The 27,822-nt window shown below is 46.7% G+C and overlaps 1 protein-coding gene across 1 annotated transcript; it reads right to left on the bottom strand.

The window, feature by feature from the left end:
* Window positions 1-1,286: 1,286 nt before the first annotated feature.
* On the bottom strand, window positions 1,287-26,210 carry LOC115161913 (angiopoietin-related protein 7). Its single transcript, XM_029712738.1, has 8 exons — window positions 25,998-26,210; window positions 20,262-21,139; window positions 7,871-8,105; window positions 6,670-6,807; window positions 6,268-6,361; window positions 5,141-5,263; window positions 4,853-5,048; window positions 1,287-3,014 (listed from the first exon to the last, which is right to left on the bottom strand). The coding sequence occupies exons 2-8, from the start codon at window positions 20,829-20,831 to the stop codon at window positions 2,868-2,870; spliced, it is 1,503 nt and encodes a 500-aa protein (XP_029568598.1). The 5' UTR covers window positions 20,832-21,139; window positions 25,998-26,210; the 3' UTR covers window positions 1,287-2,867.
* Window positions 26,211-27,822: the final 1,612 nt, after the last annotated feature.

Below are 27,822 nucleotides of genomic sequence, written 5' to 3'. Positions count from 1 at the left end.
CAAGTTCCCCCCACAGCATAGCCAGGATTCAAGTCCCCCCACAGCATAGCCAGGATTCAAGTCCCCCCACAGCATAGCCAGCCACAGCAAAAGGCCTCACATTCTCCTCAAGAATTCTCTGGTACAATATAGAATTCGTGGTTGATTTAATGATGGCAAGTTGGCCAGGCCCTGAGGCAGCAAAGTAGCCCCAAACTATAATTCTACCGCCTCCATGCTTTACGGTTGTTATGAGGTTCTTCAGTTCAAATGCAGTGTTTCGTTTTTCGCCAAACATGGCATCTGGTATTGCATCCACACAACTCCACCTTTGACTCATCTGTCCAGAGCACATTGTTCCAGTAGTTTTGGTCTTTACCCAGGTGTTGTCTGGGAAACGTAACTCTGGTCTTGATATAATATTTTGAGAGCAGAGGCTTCTTCCTTCCTGACCTCCCATGTATCTTTCTGACAGTTGACTCATGCACTTCGACATTGTTTGTGAAAAGAGAGACCTCTAGATCCCTTGATGTTACCCAGGGGTTCTTAGAGAGCATCTTTCGGTCAGCTCTTAAACTGAATTTGGTGGGACGACCTGTCCTAGGTAGATTGTCAGTGGTCTGAAATGTTCTCAATTTGTAGATGATCCGTCGGACAGTGGAACGATGTACTTCGAATTGCTTGGAAATGGATTTGTAACCCCATCCCAGACTCATGGGCATCAATAATATTTTCTTCTGAGAGCCTCAAATAGGTCTTTTGATCTTGGCATGATGTGTTACCAAGCACCCAGATAGTTAAGACCAAACTAGACCAAGTTTCTAATCTTTATGGAAGGCTGGACCCTCCCAAGGTTCTCTCTAATGATGTTCTAATCTTTATGGAAGGCTGGACCCTCCCAAGGTTCTCTCTAATGATGTTCTAATCTTTATGGAAGGCTGGACCCTCCCAAGGTTCTCTCTAATGATGTTCTACTCTTTATGGAAGGCTGGACCCTCCCAAGGTTCTCTCTAATGATGTTCTAATCTTTATGGAAGGCTGGACCCTCCCAAGGTTCTCTCTAATGATGTTCTAATCTTTATGGAAGGCTGGACCCTCCCAAGGTTCTCTCTAATGATGTTCTAATCTTTATGGAAGGCTGGACCCTCCCAAGGTTCTCTCTAATGATGTTCTAATCTTTATGGAAGGCTGGACCCTCCCAAGGTTCTCTCTAATGATGTTCTAATCTTTATGGAAGGCTGGACCCTCCCAAGGTTCTCTCTAATGATGTTCTAATATTTATGGAAGGCTGGACCCTCCCAAGGTTCTCTCTAATGATGTTCTAATCTTTATGGAAGGCTGGACCCTCCCAAGGTTCTCTCTAATGATGTTCTAATCTTTATGGAAGGCTGGACCCTCCCAAGGTTCTCTCTAATGATGTTCTAATCTTTATGGAAGGCTGGACCCTCCCAAGGTTCTCTCTAATGATGTTCTAATATTTATGGAAGGCTGGACCCTCCCAAGGTTCTCTCTAATGATGTTCTAATCTTTATGGAAGGCTGGACCCGCCCAAGGTTCTCTCTAATGATGTTGTAATCTTTATGGAAGGCTGGACCCTCCCAAGGTTCTCTCTAAGGATGTTCTAATCTTTATGGAAGGCTGGACCCTCCCAAGGTTCTCTCTAATGATGTTCTGATCTTTATGGAAGGCTGGACCCTCCCAAGATTCTCTCTAATGATGTTCTGATCTTTATGGAAGGCTGGACCATCCCAAGGTTCTCTCTAATGATGTTCTAATCTTTGTCACCTGTTTTGGTGCACCTGATTCCAATTTGAGCCATTTTATGTGATGGTAAAGGTAGGGGTGTACTAAATTTTCCACATAAGAAAATATAATTTATTTTAATTGCATAACATTTTTGTAGTACATTTTTTGGGGGGGTGATTTGTTCAATTGGGTTACCTTTATCAATGAATGTGGTTTGAATTTAGCTCAAATATTCATGTGTCCAAATATGAGGGTGTACTTACTTTATCACGACTGCAGATCTCATAGCGAATGAAGCAGTAACAAGACAGTTGACAGAAACTGACATTCACAGTAAGTATTCACAGTATAGACAGAGGAATAGCAGGGCAGAATGTACAGTACGTATGTATTTCCAGTGTTGTAAATCTCTCCAGTGGAAGACCAGGACAGTTTGTGTATGTCCCTCCAGTAGAAGAGCAGGACAGTTTGTGTATGTCCCTCCAGTAGAAGAGCAGGACAGTTTGTGTATGTCCCTCCAGTAGAAGAGCAGGACAGTTTGTGTATGTCCCTCCAGTGGAAGAGCAGGACAGTTTGTGTATGTCCCTCCAGTAGAAGAGCAGGACAGTTCGTGTATGTCCCTCCAGTAGAAGAGCAGGACAGTTTGTGTATGTCCCTCCAGTGGAAGAGCAGGACAGTTTGTGTATGTCCCTCCAGTGGAAGAGCAGGACAGTTTGTGTATGTCCCTCCAGTGGAAGAGCAGGACAGTTTGTGTATGTCCCTCCAGTAGAAGAGCAGGACAGTTTGTGTATGTCCCTCCAGTAGAAGAGCAGGACAGTTTGTGTATGTCCCTCCAGCGGAAGAGCAGGACAGTTTGTCTGAGGGCTCCTGGGAACAGTATTTCAAAAGTAGAAAGAAAGCACATACACTCTCTCTTAGACTCCATGAATAGTCGGACACAATCCCATTGCAGCGTTCTCCTCGTGTCTTCTCCAGTTCTCTTGGCCCACTGGTAGCGATGGGACTTCTCTCATGAGCCCTCAGCCAATGGCCTTAATCCTTCTTCGACCTCTTCCTGTAACATCACGACAATCCTACGTCCCATCCCACGGTGACGTCAGAAGGTCTCCCACGGTCCGACGGTGTGTCGGTCGCGGCTGTCGTCACGGTGACAGGCGTGGTCTGAAGGTTCTAGGTCGTATCATCATAGAGGTCTTCCTGAGAGAGTAGTAGTCTGAATCTTTCCAGCTGTACCATACTACACCATCAGGACCCAGCAGAGTCTTGGCTTTAGATGAGTACCGCCCACCCTGGAACACACACACACACACACAAATAAATGGACTACCACATCTGATGCAAATAACCTTTTGTTTTGGCTGCAATTTGTTTGTGTACAGGGCATTCAGAGAGTATTCAGACGCTTTGACTTTTTCCACATTTTGTTACGTTACAGCCTTATTCTAAAATGACACACAATACACCATAATGACAAAGCAAAACAGGTTTTTAGAAATTATTGCAAATGTATTAAAATAAAAACAATTTCGGAAATATCACATTTACATAAGTATTACATCAGTATTTGCTATGAGACTCAAAATTGAGCTCAAGTGCATCCCGTTTCCGTTGATCATCCTTGAGATGTTTCTACAACTTGATTGGAGTCCATCTGTGGTAAATTCAATTGATTGGACATGATTTGGAAATGCACACACCTATCTACATAAGGTCCCACAGTTGACAGTGCATGTCAGAACAAAAACCAAGCCATGAGGTCGAAGGAATTGTCCGTAGAGCTCCGAGACAGGATTGTGTCGCGGCACAGATCGGGGGAAGGGTACCAAAACATTTATGCAGTATTGAAGGTCCCCAAGAACACAGTGGCCTCCATCATTCTTAAACGGAAGAAGTTTGGAACCATCAAGACTCCTCCTAAAGCTGGCCGCCCAGCCAAACTGAGCAATCGGAGAGATGGGCCTTGGTCACTCTGACAGAGCTCCAGAGTTCCTCTGTGGAGATGGAAGAACCTTTCAGAAGGACAACCATCTCTGCAGCACTCCACCAATTTGTATTTATTTTATTGAACCTTCACTTAACTAAGCAAGTCAGTTAAGAACAAATTGTTATTTAAAAAAAAAACGAACTATGGGACTCCCAATCATGGCCAGTTGTGATACAGCCTGGAATCGAACCAGGATCTGTAGTGACGCCTCTAGCACTGAGATGCAGTGCCTTAGAACGCTGCACCACTCGGGAGCCCATAAAGTGTCCAGACGGATGCCACTCCTCAGTAAAAAGGCACATGACAGCCCGCTTGGAGTTTGCCAAAAGGCACCTAAAGGACTCAGACTATGAGAAACAAGATTCTCTGGTCTGATGAAACTAAAATGGAACACTTTGGCCTGAATGCCAAACGTCACGTCTGGAGGAAACCTGGCACCATCCCTACGGTGAAGCATGGTAGTGGCAGCATAATGCTGTGGGGATGTTTTTCAGCGGCAGGGACGGGGAGACTAGTCAGGATTGAGGGAAAGAGGAACGGATCAAAGTACAGAGAGATCCTTGATGAAAACCTGCTCCAGAGCGCTCAGGACCTCAGACTGTGGTGAAGGTTCACCTTCCAGCAGGACAACAACACTAAGCACACAGCCAAGACAACGCAGGAGTGGCTTCAGGACAAGTCTCTGAATGACCTTGAGTAGCCGAGTCAGAGCCCGGACATGAACCCAATTGAACATCTCTGGAGAGACCTGAAAATAGCTGTGCAGCGACACTCCCCATCCAACCTGACAGAGCTTGAGAGGATCTGCATAGAAGAATGGGAGAAACTCCGCAAATACAGGTGCGCCAAGCTTGTAGCATCATAAAAAAGAAGAATCGAGGCTGTAATCGCTGACAAAGGTGCTTCAACAAAGTACTGAGTAAAGGGTCTGAATACTTATGTAAATGTGATTTCAGTTTTTTAAACATTTGCAAAAATGTTAAAATAAAACAGTTTTTGCTTTGTCGTTATAGCGTATTGTGTGTAGATTGAGAAAAACAACAACAATGTAAATCCATTTTAGAATAGGGCTGTAACAAAATGTGGAAAAAGTCAAGAGGCCTGAATTCTCTCCGTGTGTGTGTGTGTGTGTGTGTGCGCTACCTTGTAGTAGACTCCATTGAGGTTGGCATAGAAACACTGGTGGTACCACCAGCCAGCGTGTGAGATCTCAGCACAGATATCCCCCGTGTCTGGAGTACTGAAGTCCTGTTTATCATGGTACCAGCTGAACGAGTCTTCTACTGTCCCACTGTAGCCTGACACATGCAGGCGGTAGTGGTTCTCCTCATCTTCAATACTACACACACACACACACAGGAGAGTGTTAACACGCTCACACATGCAGGCAGGTAGGATAACGTGTGTGTGTGTGTGTGTGTTTTACTATACCTGAAGCTCTGGTAGAAGGCATGTTTGTGGTGATGTGTCCAGTCCTCCAGGTCTATCCTGAGGCTGTAGTCTCCCTGGGTGGACAGGTGGTGAATGTGTTCATTCCCCAGCCAGTACTCAGACCTACAGGGGAGTCAGAGTTCTATTACAGGGGAGTCCCAGTTCTATTACAGGGGAGTCGGCGTTCTATTACAGGGGAGTCCCAGTTCTATTACAGGGGAGTCCCAGTTCTATTACAGGGGAGTCCCAGTTCTATTACAGGGGAGTCCCAGTTCTATTACAGGGGAGTCCCAGTTCTATTACAGGGGAGTCCCAGTTCTATTACAGGGGAGTCCCAGTTCTATTACAGGGGAGTCCCCGTTCTATTACAGGGGAGTCCCAGTTCTATTACAGGGGAGTCCCAGTTCTATTACAGGGGAGTCCCAGTTCTGTTACAGGGGAGACCCAGTTCTGTTACAGGGGAGTCCCAGTTCTATTACAGGGGAGTCCCAGTTCTATTACAGGGGAGTCCCAGTTCTATTACAGGGGAGTCCCAGTTCTATTACAGGGGAGTCCCAGTTCTATTACAGGGGAGTCCCAGTTCTATTACAGGGGAGTCCCAGTTCTATTACAGGGGAGTCCCAGTTCTATTACAGGGGAGTCCCAGTTCTATTACAGGGGAGTCGGAGAACTAGAACTACAGGGAAGTCAGTCTCATACTCAGATCTCACAACTAAACCACAACAAACTTCATTCAATCTACATTTCACAGAATTTTTGCAAAATACTTTACAAATAATATCAAAAGTGACGTACACTCATGCTTGCATATATTTTACATATGGGTGGACCCAGGAATCAAACTCACTATCCTGGCGTTGCAAGCGCCATGCTCTACCAACTGAGGTACGGAGGACCACCCATACATAAAAAGAAAAGACAAACTAACAATAAAACAAACAAAAATATAATATCCGGTTTTCATTCTTTCCCTCTGAAATCAGACACTGATTCAGACCTTGGAACACTAGTGAGTAGAATTCATATCTGGCTGGCCAATCAGTAACAGTCAATTACCAAACTAACTCATTAAATGTGAATGAACTAATTAGCTTAATCTAATTAACTTGACAATTAATATGACATACCTGAGCTCTCCAAATCCCTCCTTATAGTCTTGCCAGCCTCTATTGAAGTTCACCTTCCCATCCTGACGCCGCTGAAACACCGTCCAACCACCACCTGACACAGGAGAGAGGAGACGCATACCTTGTTTGTCAGACCAACGTTAGCCATTACACCAAGGAGGTCTAGCCCTTGAAAAGGTCACTGATGTTGTACTAAGAATGCTTTACACATTTGATAATAGGGTTACAAAATTCTGTGAACTTTCCCAGAATTACCTGGTTTTCCAAAAATCCAGGTTGGAGGATTTCCTGCTTATTCCCTCGTAATTCCAGGAATCGTCCAACCAGGATTTCTGGAAAACCCAGGGAATTCTGGGAAAGAATTTTTACAACCCTATTATCAAATGTGTGTGTGAGTCTTACCCTCTGTGTCCATGTCACAGTAGACTTCTACAGGATGGGAGCTCAGAGAGGGAACCACCGTGTAGACACCGGACCGATACACCCCGTTATAGTACAGTGATGCACAGTCTATTGGACAGTTTCTCACATGCTGCACCTCTGGAAGACACACACACACACACACACACACACACACACACGTGAGTTAATAAATACATTTTGAATTTAGAATATAAAACACTATTGCAATGATTATGTGTGTTTCCAGCAGCAGCATTGAGGAAGAATAGGTAGGAAAAAACCCCAGCTGTGAGTGGTTTTTAACAGATTACAGATTAAACCAGGTGTGACTTCTTAGGGCTAGGCCCCTTTTATCTCAATTTTAGCAGTGGCTCCCTCAGTGAACATACCTACTGCCATACTGGCTGCTCCGTCAATGCGGCATTTGCCCACGAAGACAGTTTTGGGGCATCGCAACCATATTGCCGATTTTGTACATTTTATGAAAGTATAGAAGTTATAGTTGCAAAATATCCCAAAATCAGAAAATTGCCAATGGAAGGAAAAATCACAATCTGTTAAACAACTTCTTAGGGCTAGGCGTCCTGCTAGCGGGACAACTGTCGTTGAAACTGGAGGGCATGTGTGTGTGTGTCACTGTATGTATGCATGTGTGTGTGTGTGTGTGTGTGTCTCTGTATGTGTGTGTCTCTGTATGTGTGTGCGTGTGTCTCTGTCTGTCTGTCTGTATGTGTGTCTGTGTGTGTGTGTGTGTCTGTATGTATGCGTGTGTGTCTCTGTATGTGTGTGTCTCTGTATGTGTGTGCGTGTGTCTCTGTATGTGTGTGTGTGTGTGTCTCTCTGTATGTGTGTGTGTGTGTCTCTGTATGTGTGTGTGTGTGTGTGTGTGTGTGTGTGTGTGTGTGTGTGTGTGTGTCTCTGTATGTGTGTGTGTGTGTGTGTGTGTGTGTGTGCGTGTGTGTGTGTGTGTGTGCGTGTGTGTGTGTCTGTGTGTGTGTGTGTGTGTGTGTATTATCCCACCTGTCCATGCTGCTGATGTTCAAGTCCTAACTGGTGATCAAAAATTGGACATGGTTCTCTAAACGGTTGTTATGCATTGGACACTCATTATAATGGTGTGTGTGTGTGTGTGTGTGTGTGTGTGTGTGTGTGTGTGTGTGTGTGTGTGTGTGTGTGTGTGTGTGTGTGTGTCTGTGTGCACCTGGGTGAAGGGCCTCCTGGGCGCTGAGCAGAGGACTGGTCCTGACAATGTTGATCATGCAGCCGGGGTTACGTTTAATCCGTTCCACCGTCATGGTTAGGTTCCGGACCTGAGTCTGCAGATCAAACAGGATGGAACTATGGGTGTGCAGCAGGCTGTCAGCCTCAGCGTACTGTAGCTCCAACACTCTGAAACGCTCCTCTAAAGACTCGTTCACGTTGTTCCTCTCCTCACCCTAAGAGAGAGAGAGAGGGAGGGAGGGAGGGAGGTGGGTTAGAGAGAGAGAGAGGGGGAGAGAGGAGTGGAGGGAGGGAGATTGGAAGAGAGGAGTGTGGGAGAGACAGAGAGATAGTTATCAGTAGGTTTTTGATAAATTGGAAAACACATGATTTGTTGCTTGGTAAATAAAATAACTCTCTCACTGTTAATAACAACATTGTTTTACATACAACAAAGTAGTCAAAGTAGTATTTAAATAGATCGGGGAGAGAGAGAGAGGGAGGTGGGGAGGGAGGGAAGGGAGGGAGGTGGGGTAGAGAGGGAGGTGGGGTAGGGAGGGAGGGAGGGAGGTGGGGTAGAGATGGAAGGATGGAGAGAGGGAGGGAGGGATGGAGGGAGGGAGGTGGGGTAGAGATGGAAGGATGGAGAGAGGGACGGAGGGAGGGATGGAGGGAGGAGGGGTAGAGATGGAACGATGGAGAGAGGGAGATGGGGTAGAGAGGGAGGGAGGGTAGTGGGGTAGAGAGGGAGGTGGGGTAGAGAGGGAGGGAAGAAGGTGGGGTAAAGAGGGAGGGAGGTTGGGTAGAGAGGGAGGGAGGTAGGTTAGGGAGTGAGGGAGGTTGGGTAGAGAGGGAGGGAGGTAGGTTAGGGAGGGAGGAGGGGTAGAGATGGAACGATGGAGAGAGGGAGATGGGGTAGAGAGGTAGGGAGGGTAGAGAGGGAGGGAAGAAGGTGGGGTAAAGAGGGAGGGAGGTTGGGTAGAGAGGGAGGGAGGTAGGTTAGGGAGGGAGGGAGGTGGGGTAGAAAGGGAGGGAGGTAGGTTAGGGAGTGAGGGAGGTGGGGTAGAGAGGGAGGGAGGTAGGTTAGGGAGGGAGGAGGGGTAGAGATGGAACGATGGAGAGAGGGAGATGGGGTAGAGAGGTAGGGAGGGTAGAGAGGGAGGGAAGAAGGTGGGGTAAAGAGGGAGGGAGGTTGGGTAGAGAGGGAGGGAGGTAGGTTAGGGAGGGAGGGAGGTGGGGTAGAAAGGGAGGGAGGTAGGTTAGGGAGGGAGGGAGGTGGGGTAGAGAGGGAGGGTTTTGAACATTGTCATGTGTTGCTTAAAATGTTGTGCATGTCATGATTTTGCTCGTGGTCATGCTAGGACCGTGTCTCATATGACCACCTGCTGTGAGCAGGTCCTTAATACCTACCAGGATTTAAAGGTGTCTGCCTTGACTAAGATCACTCACAACACAGAGGAAGAGGGGGGAGGTAGGGGAAGCTACCATTGGCATAAAGAGCTGAGTTGGATTCAAGACAGAGGGGACAGGGTGGAGGGTTGAGGAAGGGGGAGGGAGAGACAGCGGGAGTAAGTGTAATTAATTAATTGGATTTACAGTGAGCTCCAAAAGTATTGGGACAGTGACACATGTTTGGTTGTTTTGGCTCTGTACTCCAGCACTTTGGATTTGAAATTATACAATGACTATGAGGTTAAAGTGCAGACTGTCAGCTTTAATTTTAGGGTATTTTCACTGTTTAGAACTGTTTAGAAATTGCAGCAATTTTTTGTGCATAGTCCCCCCATTTTATGGGACCAAATGTATTGTGACAAATTCACTTATATGTGTATTAAAGTGGTAAAAAGTTAAGCATTTCGTCCCATATATATACAGTACCATTCAAAGGTTTGGACAAACCTACTCATTCCATGTTTTTTCTTTATTTTTACTATTTTCTACATTGTAGAATATTTGTGAAGGCATCAAAACAATGGAATCACGTATTAACCAAAAAAGTGTTAAACAAATATTTATATATTTTATATTTGAGATTCTGACAAAGACCGTGAGGCCGATACGTAAAGCTCATTAAAGAGCAGTGATACTATCCAGAGTAGTGATACTATCCAGAGCAGAGCAGTGATACTATCCAGAGCAGTGGTACTATCCAGAGCAGAGCAGTGATACTATCCAGAGCAGTGACCAGAACAGTGATACTATCCAGAGCAGAGCAGTGATACTATCCAGAGCAGTGACCAGAGCAGTGATACTATCCAGAGCAGAGTAGTGATACTATCCAGAGCAGAGTAGTGATACTATCCAGAGCAGAGTAGTGATACTATCCAGAGCAGTGATACTGTCCAGAGCAAAGCAGTGATACTATCCAAAGCAGTGATACTATCCAGAGCAGTGATACTATCCAGAGCAGAGTAGTGATACTATCCAGAGCAGAGCAGTGATACTATCCAGAGCAGTGATACTATCCAGAGCAGTGGTACTATCCAGAGCAGAGCAGTGATACTATCCAGAGCAGAGCAGTGATACTATCCAGAGCAGAGCAGTGATACTATCCAGAGCAGAGCAGTGATACTATCCAGAGCAGAGCAGTGATACTATCCAGAGCAGTGATAATATCCAGAGCAGAGCAGTGATACTATCCAGAGTAGAGCAGTGATACTATCCAGAGCAGAGCAGTGATACTATCCAGAGCAGAGCAGTGATACTATCCAGAGCAGAGCAGTGATACTATCCAGAGCAGAGCAGTGATACTATCCAGAGCAGAGTAGTGATACTATCCAGAGCAGAGCAGTGATACTATCCAGAGCAGAGATACTATCCAGAGCAGTGATACTATCCAGAGCAGTGATACTATCCAGAGCAGAGCAGTGATACTATCCAGAGCAGTGAGACTATCCAGAGCAGTGATACTATCCAGAGCAGAGCAGTGATACTATCCAGAGCAGTGATACTATCCAGAGTAGTGATACTATCCAGAGCAGTGTTACTATCCAGAGCAGTGATACTATCCAGAGCAGAGCAGTGGTACTATCCAGAGCAGAGCAGTGGTACTATCCAGAGCAGAGCAGTGATACTATCCAGAGCAGAGCAGTGATACTATCCAGAGCAGAGCAGTGATACTATCCAGAGCAGAGCAGTGATACTATCCAGAGCAGTGACCAGAGAAGTGATACTATCCAGAGCAGTGATACTATCCAGAGCAGAGTAGTGATACTATCCAGAGCAGAGCAGTGATACTATCCAGAGCAGTGATACTATCCAGAGCATTGATACTATCCAGAGTAGTGATACTATCCAGAGCAGTGATACTATCCAGAGCAGTGATACTATCCAGAGCAGAGCAGTGATACTATCCAGAGCAGAGCAGTGATACTATCCAGAGCAGAGCAGTGATACTATCCAGAGCAGAGCAGTGATACTATCCAGAGCAGAGCAGTGATACTATCCAGAGCAGTGATACTATCCAGAGCAGTGATACTATCCAGAGCAGTGATACTATCCAGAGCAGTGATACTATCCAGAGTAGTGGTACTATCCAGAGCAGTGATACTATCCAGAGCAGAGCAGTGATACTATCCAGAGCAGAGCAGTGATACTATCCAGAGCAGAGCAGTGGTACTATCCAGAGCAGTGATACTATCCAGAGCAGAGCAGTGATACTATCCAGAGCAGTGATACTATCCAGAGCAGAGCAGTGATACTATCCAGAGCAGTGATACTATCCAGAGCAGAGTAGTGATACTATCCAGAGCAGAGCAGTGATACTATCCAGAGCAGTGGTACTATCCAGAGCAGTGGTACTATCCAGAGCAGAGTAGTGATACTATCCAGAGCAGAGCAGTGATACTATCCAGAGCAGTGGTACTATCCAGAGCAGTGATACTATCCAGAGCAGAGCAGTGATACTATCCAGAGCAGTGATACTATCCAGAGCAGAGCAGTGATACTATCCAGAGCAGTGGTACTATCCAGAGCAGTGGTACTATCCAGAGCAGTGATACTATCCAGAGCAGTGATACTATCCAGAGCAGAGCAGTGATACTATCCAGAGCAGTGATACTATCCAGAGCAGAGCAGTGATACTATCCAGAGCAGTGACCAGAGCAGTGATACTATCCAGAGCAGAGTAGTGATACTATCCAGAGCAGTGATACTATCCAGAGCAGAGTAGTGATACTATCCAGAGCAGTGACCAGAGCAGTGATACTATCCAGAGCAGTGATACTATCCAGAGCAGAGCAGTGATACTATCCAGAGCAGTGATACTATCCAGAGTAGTGATACTATCCAGAGTAGTGATACTATCCAGAGTAGTGATACTATCCAGAGCAGAGTAGTGATACTATCCAGAGCAGTGATACTATCCAGAGCAGTGGTACTATCCAGAGCAGTGGTACTATCCAGAGCAGTGACCAGAGCAGTGATACTATCCAGAGCAGTGATACTATCCAGAGCAGTGGTACTAGCCAGAGCAGTGATACTATCCAGAGTAGTGATACTATCCAGAGCAGTGATACTATCCAGAGCAGTGATACTATCCAGAGTAGTGATACTATCCAGAGTAGTGATACTATCCAGAGCAGAGCAGTGATACTATCCAGAGCAGTGATACTATCCAGAGTAGTGATACTATCCAGAGTAGTGATACTATCCAGAGCAGAGCAGTGATACTATCCAGAGCAGTGATACTATCAAGTTCAGTGTGTGGGTTCCTTCTTTTTTCTCATATTTGAGATTCTTCAAAGTAGCCACCCTTTTGCCTTGATGACAGCTTTGCACACTCTTGGCATTCTCTCAACCAGCCTCATTAGGTAGTCACCTGGAATGCATTTAAATTAAAAGGTGTGCCTCTTAATGGGTTTGAGCCAATCAGTTGTGTTGTGACAAGGTAGGGGTGGTATACAGAAGATAGCCCTATAAATCTATATTATGGCAAGAACAGCTCAAATAAGCAAAGAGAAACGACAGTCCATCATTACTTTAAGACATGGTCAGTCAATCTTGAACATTTCAAGAACATTGAAAGTTTCTTCAAGTGCAATCACAAAAACCATTAAGCGCTATGATGAAACTGGCTCTCATGAGGACCGCCACAGGAATGGAAAACCCAGAGTTACCTCTGCTGCAGAGGATAACTTCATTAGAGTTACCAGCCTCAGAAATTGCAGCCCAAATCAATGCTTCACAGAGTTCAAGTAACAGACACACCTCAACATCAACTGTTCAGAGGAGACTGTGTGAATCAGGCCTTCATGGTTGAATTGCTGCAAAGAAACCACTGCCAAAGGACACCAATAAGAAGAAGAGACTTGCTTGGGCCAAGAAACATGAGCAATGGACATTAGACCGGAGGAGATCTGTCCTTTGGTCTGATGAGTCAAAATTTGAGATTTTTGGTTCCAACCGCCGTGTCTTTGAGAGAGGCAGAGTATGTGAACGGATGATCTCTGCATGTTTAGTTCCCACCGTGAAGCATGGAGGAGGAGGTGTGCGGGTACTTTGCTGGTGACACTGTCTGATTTATTTAGAATTCAAGGCACACTTAACCAACATGGCTACCACAGCATTCTGCAGCCATTCGCCATTCCGTCTGGTTTGCGCTTAGCGGGACTATCATTTGTTTTCAACAGGACAATGACCCAACACACCTCCAGGCTGTGTAAGGGCTATTTGACCAAGAAGGAGAGTGATGGAGTGCTGCATCAGATGACTTGGCCTCCACAATCACCTGACCCAATTGAGATTGTTTGGGATGAGTTGGACAGCAAAGTGAAGGAAAAGCAGCCAACAAGTGCTCAGCACATGTGGGAACTCCTTCAAGACTTTTGGAAAAGCATTGCAGGTGAAGCTGGTTGAGAAAATGCCAAGAGTGTGCAAAGCTGTCATTAAAGCAAAGTGTGGCTACTTTGAAGAATCAACATTTTTTATATATATTTTGATTTGCTTAACACTTTTTTTGGTTAGTACATGATTCCATATGTGTTATTTCATAGTTTTTAGAAATGAATGATAAATAATGTATTGTGCATTTTGGAGTAACTTTTATTGTAAACAAGGATAGAATATGTTTCTAAACACGTCTACATGAATATGGATGCAACCATGATAACGGATAATCTTGAATGAATCGTGAATAATGATGAATGAGAAAGTTAGACACAAATAACATACCCTCAAGATATGCTAGCCTCTCACCATTACAATAACAGGGGAGGTTAGCATTTTATATCATACCGCCAAGACATGCTAACCTCTCACCATTACAATAACAGGGGAGGTTAGCATTTCATATCATACCCCCAAGACATGCTAAACTCTCACCATTACAATAACAGGGGAGGTTAGCATTTTATATCATACCACCAAGACATGCTAACCTCTCACCATTACAATAACAGGGGAGGTTAGCATTTCATATCATACCCCCAAGACATGCTAAACTCTCACCATTACAATAACAGGGGAGGTTAGCATTTTTAGAGGGGAGTATGATATTTGTGCTTCTGTAACTTTCTCACTCATCATTATGCATGATTCATACAGGACTATCAGTAATCATGGTAGCAGTGTTTAGAAACTTCTTTTATCCTTCCCTCTCAATACTTTTTCTCCCCTAAAATGTACAAAAAAGTGCTGCAATTTCTAAACTGTTCACCTGATATGGATGAAAAATACCCTCAAATTGGCAACCAATTTGCGCCAGAACGCTCACCACATATCAGCTATCAGGTGGACAGGTGAGGAGTGATATGTGCCAATTAGGGGATGATTAGGTGGCTAGGTTGGGAATTTAGCCAGAAAGGCAGGGTTAAAACCTCTTACGATAAGTGCCATGGGATTTTGAATGAGCACAAGAGATTCAGGACACCCATTTTAACATCCCATCCAAAAGACAGCACCCTACGCAGGGCAATGTCCCCATTACTGACCTGGGACATTGGGATTTGATCTGAAAACCTACTGGCCCTTCAACACTACTTCCAGGACCAACCCTGCTTAGCTTTAGAGGCAAGCCAGCAGTGGGAGAGAGAGGAAGGGGGAGTGAGAGAGAGAGATCAAATCAAATCCCAATTTATTGGTCACATGGTTAGCAGATGATAATGCGAGTGTAGCGAAATGCTTGTGCTTCTAGTTCTGACAGTGTAGTAGTATATAACAAGTTCCCCAACAACTACCTAATACACACAAATCTAAAAGGAGTGAATGAGAATATGTACATATAAATATATGGATGAGCGATGGCCGAGCGGCATAGGCAAGGTGCAATAGATGGTATAGAGTACAGTATATACATATGATATGAGTAATGTAAGATGTAAACAAAATGAAAGTGGCATTGTTTAAAGTGACTCGTGATCCATTTATTAAAGTGGCCAGTGACTGGGTCTCAGTGTAGGCAGCAGCCTCTCTGAGTTAGTGATTGCCGTTTAGCAGTCTGATGGCCTTGAGATTGAAAACAGCTTCTCTCTCTCGGTCCCAGCTTTGACGCACCTGTACTGACCTCGCCTTCTGGATGGCAGCGGGGTGAACAGGCAGTGGCTCGGGTGGTTGTCTTTAATGATCTTTTTGCCTTCCTGTGACTTTGGGTGCTGTAGGTGTCATGGAGGGCAGGTAGTTTGCCCCTGGTGATGTGTTATGCAGACCACACCACCCTCTGGAGAGCCTTGCGGTTGAGGGCGGAGCAGTTGCCGTACCAAGCTGTGATACAGCCCGACAGGATGCTCTCGATTGTGGATCTGTAAAAGTTAGTCAGGGTTTTGGGTAACAAGCCAAATTTCTTCAGCCTCCTGAGGTTGAAGATGCGCTGTTGCGCCTTCACCACACTGTCTGTGTGGGTGGACCATTTCAGTTTGTCGTTGATATGTACGCTGAGGAACTTAAAACATTCGACTTTCTCCACTGCTGTCCCTTCAATGTGGATGGGGGGTGCTCACGCTGCTGTTTCCTGAAGTCCTGACACCACACTCCGAGTGCCCTCACCTCCTCCCTGTAGGCTGTCTCATCATTGTTGGTAATCAAGCCCACTACTGTGGTGTCATCTGCAAACTTGATGATTGAGTTGGAGGCGTGCATGGCCACGCAGTCATGGGTGAACAGGGAGTACAGGAGGGGGCAGAGCACTATGGCGGCCATCTTGAAGCATGTGGGGACAGCAGACTGGGTTAGGGAGCGATTGAATATGTCCGTAAACACACCAGCCAGTTGGTCTCTGCTTATGCTCTGAGGACGCAGCTAGGGATGCCATCTGGGCCAGCAGCCTTGCGAGAGTTAACACGTTTAAATATTTTACTCACGTTGGCCACAGAGAAGGAGGAGGGCGCAGTTCTTGTTAGCGGGCCGCGACGGTGGCACTGTATTATCCTCAATGCGGGCAAAGGTGGTGTTTAGTTTGTCTGGAAGCGTGACGTGGGTGTCCGTGACATTGCTGGTTTTGTTTTTGTAGTCCATGATTTCCTGTAGACCCTGCCACATACGTCTCGTGTCTGAGTCGTTGAATTGTGACTTCACTTTGTCCCTGTACCGGAATGTCACTTGTTTGATTGCCTTGCGGAGAGAATAACTGCACTGTTTAAATTCAGCCATATTTCCAGACCCCTTTCCATGGTTAAATGATGTGGTTCGCGCTTTCAGTTGTGCGAATGCCACCATCCATCCACGGTTTCTGGTTAGGGTAGGTTTTAATAGTCACAGTGGGTACAACATCTCCAATGCACTTCCTTATAAATTCACTCACCAAGTCAACGTATAGGTCGATGTTATTCTCTGAGGCTGACCGGAACATATTCCAGTCCACGTGATCGAAACAATCTTGAAGTGGAATTCCGATTGGTCAGAGCAGCATTGAATGGTTTAGTCACTGGTACATCCTGTTTGAGTTTCTGCCTATAAGATGATAGGAGCAAGGTGGCGTCATGGTCGGATTTGCCAAAGGGAGGGCGGGGGAGGGCTCTGTATGCATTGGGGAAGTTAGAGTAGCAGTGGTCGAGTGTATTACCCCAGGGCGTAGTGCAATCAATATGCTGATAGAATTTAGGTAGCCTTGTTCTCAAAACAGGTTAAAATCCCCAGATACAATAAACAGCCTCAGGATATTTTGTTTCCAGTTTACATAGAGTCCAGTGAAGTTACTTAATAAGGGCCATCTTGGTGTCTGCTTGAGGGGGAATGTACACAGCTGTGACTATAACTAGCGAGAATTCTCTTGGAAGCTAATATGTGAGGAATTCTAGGTCGGGTGAGCAGAAAGATTTGAGTTCCTGTATGTTGTTATGATTACACCATGAGCCGTTAAATCAGGAAGCATACACCCCTGCCCTTCCTTTTCCCAGAAAGATGTTTATCTCTGTCGGCGTGATGCATGGAGAAGCCCGGTGGCTGAACCAAATTCGACAACATATCCCGAGAGAGCCATGTTTCCGTGAAAAAGAGAATGCTACAGTCTCTGATGTCTCTCTGGAAGGGAACCCTGTCTCGAATTTCGTCTACCTTGTTGTCAAGAGACTGGACATTGGCGAGTAGTATACTCGGGAGCGGTGGGCGATATGCACGTCTACGGAGCCTGACCAGGAGGCCGCTCCGTCTGCCCCTTCTGCGGCGCCGTTGTTTTGGGTCGCCGGCAGGGATCTGATCCATTGTCCTGGGTGGTGGTCCAAACAGAGGATCCGCTTCAGGAAAGTCGTATTCCAGGTCGTAATGTTGGTAAGTTGACGTTGCTCTTATATCCAATAGTTCTTCCCGACTGTATGTAATAAGACTTACCCCAGGAAATGTTAACAATGTAAAAAATAATACATAAAAAACAAAATACTGGATAGTTTCCTAAGGACTCGAAGCGAGGCAACCATCTCTATCGGCGCCATCTTGAGAAAGAGGAGAGAGAGAGGGTAGGGAGAGTGAGAGAGAAGGAAATACAGAGAGGAGAGAGAGGGTAGAGTGAGAGCGAGGGGGAGAGAGAGAGAGGGTAGAGAGAGAGGGTAGAGGGAGAGACAGAGAGAGAGGGTAGAGGGAGAGAGAGGGTAGAGGGAGAGGGGGAAGGAAGGAGAGACAGAGAGAGGACTTCCTGCTGTACTTCCTGCTGCAGCCTGTACTTCCTACTGTACTGTATGTAGCCTGTACTTCCTGCTGCTGTAGCCTGTACTTTCTGCTGTAATGTATGTAGCATGTACTTCCTGCTCTACTGTATGTAGCCTGTACATCCTGCTGTACTGTATGTAGCCTGTATTTCCTAGTGTACTGTATGTAGCCTTTACTTTCTGCTGTACTGTATGTAGCCTGTGCTTCCTGCTGTACTGTATGTAGCGTGTACTTCCTGCTGCTGTAGCCTGTACTTCCTGCTGTACTGTATGTAGCCTTTACTTCCTGCTGTACTGTATGTAGCCTGTGCTTCCTGCTGTACTGTATGTAGTGTGTACTTCCTGCTGCTGTAGCCTATACTTCCTGCTGTACTGTATGTAGCTTGTGCTTCCTGTTGTACTGTATGTAGCCTGTGCTTCCTGCTGCTGTAGCCTATACTTCCTGCTGTACTGTATGTAGCCTGTACTTCCTGCTGTAATGTATGTAGCCTGCACTTCCTGCTGTACTGTATGTAGCCTGCACTTCCTGCTCCTGATATAGCCTGTACTTCCTGCTGTACTGTATGTAGCCTGTATTTCCTGTAAGCACCAAACCCAGTTGCCAAAGACAGCCAGGGGGAGTATGGAGGAGCGAAACCCCAGGGAGGGGCACTCTGACAGGGGTAGAGAGGCACGTGGGACTGGGGCAGAACGTGGGACTGGGGCAGGATGCTGTCTAATCCTTTTAGCATGCAAGGTTAAGGAGGACTTATCACCTGGAGAAATAGGGAGAGAGAGAAAGATATCAGGATGGTTAGGAAGTGGGGGATGGGGAGAAAGGTAAAGGAGAATCGGGGAAAAGGGGTCAGGACAGGGGTAGGGATAGGGGTAGGGACAGTGGGGGAGGGATAGGGGGGTAGGGACAGTGGGGTAGGGACAGTATGGTAGGGACAGTGGGGTAGGGACAGTGGGGTAGGGACAGTGGGGTAGGGACAGTGGGGTAGGGACAGTGGGGTAGGGACAGTGGGGTCGGGACAGTGGGGTCGGGACAGTGGGGTCGGGACGGTGGGGTCAGGACGGTGGGGTAGGGACAGTGGGGTAGGGACAGTGGGGTAGGGACAGTGGGGTAGGGGCAGTGGGGTAGGGGCAGTGGGGTAGGGGCAGTGGGGTAGGGGCAGTGGGGTAGGGAGGGTGGGGTAGGGACAGTGGGGTAGGGACAGTGGGGTAGGGACAGTGGGGTAGGGGCAGTGGGGTAGGGAGGGTGGGGGAGGGACAGTGGTAGGGACAGTGGGGTAGGGACAGTGGGGTAGGGACAGTGAGGTAGGGTCAGTGAGGTAGGGACAGTGGGGTAGGGACAGTGGGGTAGGGGCAGTGGGGTAGGGGCAGTGGGGTAGGGACAGTGGGGTAGGGACAGTGGGGTAGGGACAGTGGGGTAGGGACAGTGGGGTAGGGACAGTGGGGTAGGGAGGGTGGGGGAGGGACAGTGGTAGGGACAGTGGGGTAGGGACAGTGGTAGGGACAGTGGGGTAGGGACAGTGAGGTAGGGTCAGTGAGGTAGGGTCAGTGAGGTATGGACTGGGGTAGGGACAGTGGGGTAGGGACAGTGGGGTAGGGACAGTGGGGTAGGGACAGTGGGGTAGGGACAGTGGGGTAGGGATAGTGGGGTAGGGACAGTGGGGTAGGGACAGTGGGGTAGGGACAGTGGGGTACATTTCTGCTAGCTTGCAGGAGTACCATGAATTCTCATTTGTACATAAATAATCAATGGTCATGAACAAGCTACTGTTTCATGCCTGGTGTGACTTCACATTGACCAACTTGTGGATCCAGAACTGCATGCACTACAGTCCTAGAACTCGACTCCCCTGTAGTTCTAGAACTCTTGACTCCCCTGTAGTTCTAGAACTCTTGACTCCCCTGTCGTTCTAGAACTCTTGACTCCCCTGTCGTTCTAGAACTCTTGACTCCCCTGTAGTTCTAGAACTCAGAATTACAGTTCCAGTTATAGTTCTAACTGTGACTGACCTGTAGCTCCAGGACCTTGATGTGTTAAATGTAGCTGTGACTGACCTGTAGCTCCAGGACCTTGATGTGTTAAATGTGGCTGTGACTGACCTGTAGCTCCAGGACCTTGATGTGTTAAATGTGGCTGTGACTGACCTGTAGCTCCAGGACCTTGATGTGTTAAATGTGGCTGTGACTGACCTGTAGCTCCAGGACCTTGATGTGTTAAATGTGGCTGTGACTGACCTGTAGCTCCAGGACCTTGATGTGTTTAATGTGGCTGTGTCTGACCTGTAGCTCCAGGACCTTGATGTGTTAAATGTGGCTGTGACTTACCTGTAGCTCCAGGACCTTGATTCGGTGCCTGTGACTACGGAGTTCCTCCTGTAGCTGGGAGATGGTCTCCTGCAGATCCTGCAACTGCTGCTTCCTCTCCTGGTTCTCCTGCAGCCAGTAGGACACTTCGTCAGTGCAGCGGAACATGTCTGGGCAGCGCTGGTGTTGGAGCTGAGGCAGCGTGGCTGTGACTCGACATTGACCGTTAGGCAACACCTCGTTACTGTACTCCCCACACTGCATCAGACCACTGCTGATACGATGGCTGTCTGGGTGTTCGTGTACATCCGGATGGGAGTTTGGGTGCGAGTCTGGGTTTGTGTCCGGATGTTGATCATATGGATCATGTGTGTCTGTCTGTGTGTCCCTGTGGGAATCTGTCTGTGTTTCCGGAAGGATGTCTTTTGGAGGCATGTCTATACCTGAGTCTGATTGGGTGTCTCTGTGTCCGTCTGTGTTGCTGTCATCAGCTCTGTCTTGGTGTGTATCTGTGTAAGTGTAGTCTCCAGTCACCAGGGCAACGGTCCATAGGGCCAGTAAGACAGCAGTCAGCAGGAGAGGTGGTCTCATCCTGACCCTCTAAACCAGGTCAAGGAAGACCCTCTCAGACCAGCTCCAGCATGGGGGCTACAGCTAAACTTGGCTCCAAATTAGACCAACTTAGACTAGATCTTCTCTCGGGCCAGGTCCAGTTGCACCCAGAGCCATCCAGGCTAGCTGTGGTCCCATGCAGTCCAGCTCTGCTTGGCTCTTATTCCCTCCAGACAGAGAGACCAGCAGGGAGACAGACTTCTTGGAGTGCAGTGGGACAGGGAGAGAAACTGCCTCCATTCACCGGCCACCCTCCTCTCCTCATGACAGCATCCTCACTGGCCTCACTGAGGACACACACACACACACACACACACACACACACACATTCTGACTGAGGATACACACACAAACTGCAGAGAACAACATTCATTTAAGTTGAGAAGAAAACAAAAACAGCCTCTCCTGTCCACAGCCCACCCTCCCCCTCTCTCCTGTCCACAGCCCACCCTCTCTCCTGTCCACAGCCCATCCTCCCCCTCTCTCCTGTCCACAGCCCATCCCCCCCCTCTCTCCTGTCCACAGCCCCCCCTCCCCCTCTCTCCTGTCCACAGCCCATCCCCCCCTCTCTCCTGTCCACAGCCCCCCTCCCCCTCTCTCCTGTCCACAGCCCACCCTCCCCCTCTCTCCTGTCCACAGCCCACCCTCCCCCTCTCTCCTGTCCACAGCCCATCCTCCCCCTCTCTCCTGTCCACAGCCCATCCTCCCCCTCTCTCCTGTCCACAGCCTATCCTCCCCCTCTCTCCTGCTTAAGGTCGTTGTCCTGTTGGAAGGTGAACCATCGCCCCAGTCTGAGGTCCTGAGTGCTCTGGAGCAGGTTTTCATCAAGGATCTTTCTGTACTTTGCTCCGTTCATCTTTCCCTCAATCCGGACTAGTCTCCCAGTCCCTGCCGCTTAAAAACAAACCTACAGCATGATGCTGCCACCACTGTGCTTCACCGTAGGGATGGTGCCAGGTTTCCTCCAGATGTGACGCTTGGCATTTAGGCCAAAGAATTCCATCTTGGTTTCATGAGACCAGAGAATCTTGCTTCTCATGGTTGGAGAATACTTTAGGTGCCTTTTGGCAAACTCCAAGCGGCCTGTCATGTGCCTTTTACTGAGGAGTGGCGTCCGTCTGGCCACTTTACCTAAAAGGCCTGATTGGTGGAGTGCTGCAGAGATGGTTGTCCTTCTGGAAGGTTCTCCCATCTCCAGAGAGGAACTCTAGAGCTCTGTCAGAGTGACCAGCTGGTGGCCAGCTCTAGGAAGAGTCTTGGTGCTTCCAAACTACTTCTATTTAAGAATGACGGAGGCCACTGTGTTCTTGGGGCCTTCAATGCTGCAGAAATGTTTGGTACCCTTCCCCAGATCTGTCCTTCAACACAATCCTGTCTCAGAGCTCTATGGACAATTCCTTCGACCTCACGGCTTGGTTTTTGCTCTGACATGCACTGTCAACTGTGGGACCTTATATAGACAGGTGTGTGCCCTTCCAAATCATGTCCAATCAATTTAATTTACCACAGGTGGACTCCAATCAAGTTGTAGAAACATCTCAAGGATGACCAATGGAAACAGGTACACCTGAGCTCAATTTCGAGTCTCATAGAAAAGGGTCTGAATAGTTATGTAAATAAGGTATTTCTGTTTTAATTTTTTAAAATAAATTAGCAAAAATTACAAAAAACCTGTTGTTTTCTCTTTGTCATTGTGGGGTATTGTGTGGATTGATGAGGGGGAAAAAAAATCCACAAAATGTGGAAAAAGTCAAGGAATACTTTCTGAATAGACTATAGATGTGGAAAAAGTCAAGGGGTCTGAATACACTGTAGACGTGTGTCACCGGAAGCTTCCTCTCTGAGAAGAGAATCCCATTATGGACTCACCACTTGGCAGATCAGCAGGTTACGACCCCACAGCCTATATACAACTACTTCCTGGACCTACCCTTTATTCGGCATTATTCTCCCCCCCTCTCTCTGTCTTCTTCTTCTTTAATTTCCTTTCTTTCCTTCTATCTATCTCTTTCTGTTTCCTCTCCTCTCCTGTCATTCCTTCTCTCCAACTCCCTTTCTCTCCCTCTGTATCCCATTGGTATTCCTTCACCGTTTCTACAGATCATGTGACCTCCTTAGACCTGCATCTCCATAGGTATAATGTGGTCAGACCACAGCAAACCTAATCGCTCCTACGACCTCGCTAGACCTTCCAGAGACCATAATTGGCGGTTAAGATGAGCTCCTGACTAAGGTTTAACCCTCTGCGTCCTGAAATGGCCTACACTACACTCGACCACTCTATATATATATATATATATATATATATATATATATATATATATATATAAAAATAAATAAAAATAACCCCTAGATAGGCTGTCATTAAGATGCACTATATATATATAAACAAAAGTATGTGGACACCCCTTCAAATTAGTGGATTTGGCTCTTTCAGCCACACCTGTTGCTGACAGGTGTATAAAATCGAGCACCCAACCATGCAATCTCCATAGACAAACATTGTCCGTAGAACGGCCTTATTGAAGAGCTCAGTGACTGTCAACGTGGCACCGTAATGGGGTGCCACCTTTCCAACAAGTCAGTTTGTCATATTTCTGCCCTGCTTGAGCTCTCTCGGTCAAGTGTAAGTGCTGTTATTGTGAAGTGGAAACGTCTAGGAGCAACAACAGAACTTGACTGGCCTGCACAGAGCCCTGACCTCAACCCCACCGAACACCTTTGGGATGAATTAGAACACCGACTGAGAGCCAGGCCTAATCGCCTAACATCAGTACCCGACCTCACTAATGTTCTTGTGGCTGAATGGAAGCAAGTCCCCACAGCAATGCTCCAACATCTAGTGGAAAGCCTTCCTACAAGAGTGGAGGCTGTTATAGCAGCAAAGGGGGGACCAACTCCATATTAATACCCACGATTTTGGAATGAGACGTTCGACGAGCAGTGTCCTCATACTTTTGGTCATGTAGTGTAAATTGTCTGTGACTAAACACACAAGTATTCATCCCCCTTGGCGTTTTTCCTATTTTGTTGCATTACAACCTGTCATTTAAATTGATTTTTATTTGGATTTCATGTAATGGACATACACAAAATAGTCAAAAGTGGTGAAGTGAAATTAAAAAAATTACTTGTTTAAAAAAAAAATCCCAAAAATTTTAAACGGAAAAGTAGTGTGTGCAAATGTTTTCACTCCCTTTGCTATGAAGCCGGTAAATAAGATCTGGTGCAACCAATTACTTTCAGAAGTCACATAATTAGTTAAATAAGGTCCACCTGTGTGCAATCTAACTGTCACATGATCTCAGTATATATACACCTGTTCTGAAAGAACCCAGAGTCTGCAACATCACTAAGCAAGGGGCACTACAAACACCAAGGAGTTCTCCAAACAGCTCAGGGACAATGTTGTGGAGAAATACAGATCAGAGTTGGGTTATAAAAAAATATCCAAAACTTTGAACATCCCACGGAGCACCATTAAATCCATTATTCAGAAAAAGAAAGAATATGGCACCACAACAAACCTGCTAAGAGAGGGCCGCCCACCAAAACTCACAGACCAGGCAAGGTGGGCATTAATCAGAGAGGCAACAAAGAGACCAAAGATAACCCTGAAGGAGCTGCAAAGCTCCACAGCGGAGATTGGAGTATCTGTCCATAGGACCAGTTTAAGCCATACACTCCACAGAGTTGGGCTTTATGGAAGAGTGGCCAGAAAAAAACATTGCTTAAAGAAAAAACAAGCAAACACGTTTGGTGTTCGCCAAAAGGCATGTGGGAGACTCCCCAAACATATGGAAGAAGGTACTCTGGTAAGATGAGACTAAAATGTAGCTTTTTGGCCATCAAGGAAAATGCTATGTCTGGCGCAAACCCAACACCTCTCATCACCCCAAGAACACCATCCCCACAGTGAAGCATGGTGGTGGCAGCATCATACTGTGGGGATGTTTTTCATCAGCAGGGACTAGGAAACTGGTCAGAATTGAAGGAATGATGGATGGTGCTAAATACAGGGAAATTCTTGAGGGGAACCTCTTTCAGTCTTCCAGAGATTTGAGACTGGGACGGAGGTTCAACTTCCAGCAGGACAATGACCCTAAGCATACTGCTAAAGCAACACTTGAGTGGTTTAAGGGGAAACATTTAAATGTCTTGGAATGGCCTAGTCAAAGCCCAGACCACAATCCAATTGAGAATCTGTGGTATGAATTAAAGATTGCTGTACGCCAGCGGAACCCATCCAACTTGAAGGAGCAGGAGCAGTTTTGCCTTGAAGAATGGGCAAAAAATCTCAGTGGCTATATATCTTCCTCCCTCTCTCACTCTCCCTCTCTCACTCTCCCTCTCCCACTCTCCCTCTCTCACTCTCCCTCTCTCACTCTCCCTCTCTCACTCTCCCTCTCCCACTCTCCCTCTCCCACTCTCCCTCTCTCACTCTCCCTCTCTCACTCTCCCTCTCTCACTCTCCCTCTCCCACTCTCCCTCTCTCACTCTCCCTCTCTCACTCTCCCTCTCTCACTCTCCCTCTCCCACTCTCCCTCTCTCACTCTCCCTCTCCCACTCTCCCTCTCCCACTCTCCCTCTCTCACTCTCCCTCTCCCACTCTCCCTCTCCCACTCTCCCTCTCTCACTCTCCCTCTCTCACTCTCCCTCTCTCACTCTCCCTCTCCCACTCTCCCTCTCTCACTCTCTCTGGATGTGGCCTGCTAGATTCATTTAGATTATAGAACTTGTTTAACTAGTGTCCTGTGTCCATAAACACTCTAATCATTCTTAACACTGACAGCTGCTTCAAGTGTCTGAGTGATATACAGTATCTACGGTTCAGGTGTGGATTAGTTAGCATACCTGAGTCAGCACCATCATCGGAACTGAACAGCTTAGAAAAGAGACAAGTGCTGGCTATCGATACCCATAAAACTAACAACTGTTTTGTGGGTGTGGCCATGGTCAGTAGTGTGCGTTTGTTACACAACACTCACACAGCAACCAGCTATTATCATAAAGAGCCCTTTTTGTTGTTGCCATTAGTCTTAAAGCCTCTCTCGCCGTCTCTCTCCCTCTATGATCACTCTCTCGCACACACACACACACACACACTCTCTCTCTCGATAGATAGATCAAAAAAATGCTTCCTACCTTTCTGTGGACAGCGACAACTCCTTATTGGAAAAGCAGCAGGCTGAGTGAGTGTTGGAAATGTGTTTTTTTTGTGTGTGTGAGTCTCTCTGTGTGTGTGAGGTGTGTGTGCTTCTCTCTCTGTGTGTGTGTGTAAGGTGTGTGTGTGTGCTTCTCTCTCTGTCTTCTAGAGGAAAGCGACAGTGTGTCAGAGTCCTGAGCAGACATCTTATCCCCCACAATCCTCTGTAATAGGATTCAACACAGAGACATGAGACTACACAGCGTCACAGCTACCTTACTGTAATGTACTGTACACACACTCAACCACACGTAACCTCACACACACACACACACACTCATATCTTTCCTTATGCGTACAGGCAGTTTCTAAGTCAAAGCAGGGTGTTTCTGGTGGCCTCTGAATGTTGTGCTCTGTTCATGAACATTCACCTAAATGAACACTGAGCAACAGCATCACCTGCTGTTTCATAAAACGTGGAGCGATGGCGTTAGGACATCACACTACTATGCAACTACTGGGGAATGTTAGAACTAAAGTCATCCTGAATCAGGTTTGTTAGTGGTGGGTTAGAACTAAAGTCATCCTGAATCAGGTTTGTTAGTGGTGGTCTTTACCATGTCCAACCTGGTCCCTATCTATCAGGTCTTTACCATGTCCAACCTGATTCCTATCTATCAGGTCTTTACCATGTCCAACCTGGATTGGGTTTCAATCCGGTCACCGGTTATAGGCATTTTAAAGGCATTTTACGATTGCAGTGTTTACCTTGAATGGTATCTCTGTGAACGCAGGAGCTGGGATTGGCCCGGGAACATTTCCTTTAAAGGCCTAACACAGCTGTTTTCATCTCAATATCAAATCATTTCTGTTTAACGACTAAGTACTTTACTGTAATAGTTTTAAATAAAAATCATTTAGCAAAAACAATTTCTCAAGCAACGATATAGCTAGGACTGTGGGGTGGTCAAATCAAATCAAAGTGTATTGGTCACATACACGTGTTTAGCAGATGTTATTACCAGTGTAGCGAAATGCTTGTGTTTCTAGCTCCAACAGTGCAGTAATAGCTAACAATTTCACAGCAACACACAATACACAAATCTAAGTACAGGAATGGTATTAGGAATATATAAATATTTGGACGAGCAATGTCAGAGCGGCATAGACTAAGATACAGTAGAATAGAATACAGTAAATAAATTCAGCAAAAAAATAAACTTCCCTTTTTCAGGACTCCGTCTTTCAAAGATAATTCGTAAAAATCAAAATAACTTCACAGATCTTCATTGTAAAGGGTTTAAACACTGTTTCCCATGCTTGTTCAATGAACCATAAACAATTAATGAACATGCAGCTGTGGAACGGTCGTTAAGACACTAACAGCTTACAGACGGTAGGCAATTAAGGTCACAGTTATGAAAACTTAGGACACTAAAGAGTCCTTTCTACTGACTCTGAAAAACACCAAAAGAAAGATGCCCAGGGTCCCTGCTCACCTGCGTGAATGTGCCTTAGGCTGCAAGGAGGCATGAGGACTGCAGATGTGGCCAGGGCAATAAATTGCAATGTCCGTACTGTGAGATGCCTAAGACAGCGCTACAGGGAGACAGGACGGACAGCTGATCGTCCTCGCAGTGGCAGACCACGTGTAACAACACCTGCACAGAATCGGTATATCCGAACATCACACCTGCAGGACAGGTACAGGATGGTAACAACAACTGCCAGGGTTACACCAGGCATGCACAATCCCTCCATCAGTGCTCAGACTGTCCGCAATAGGCTGAGAGAGGCTGGACTGAGGGCTTGTAGGCCTGTTGT

Source organism: Salmo trutta, chromosome 25 (assembly GCF_901001165.1).
Source record: "Salmo trutta chromosome 25, fSalTru1.1, whole genome shotgun sequence".
NCBI lineage: Eukaryota > Metazoa > Chordata > Actinopteri > Salmoniformes > Salmonidae > Salmo > Salmo trutta.
This window is presented reverse-complemented; position numbering and strand designations above follow the sequence as displayed.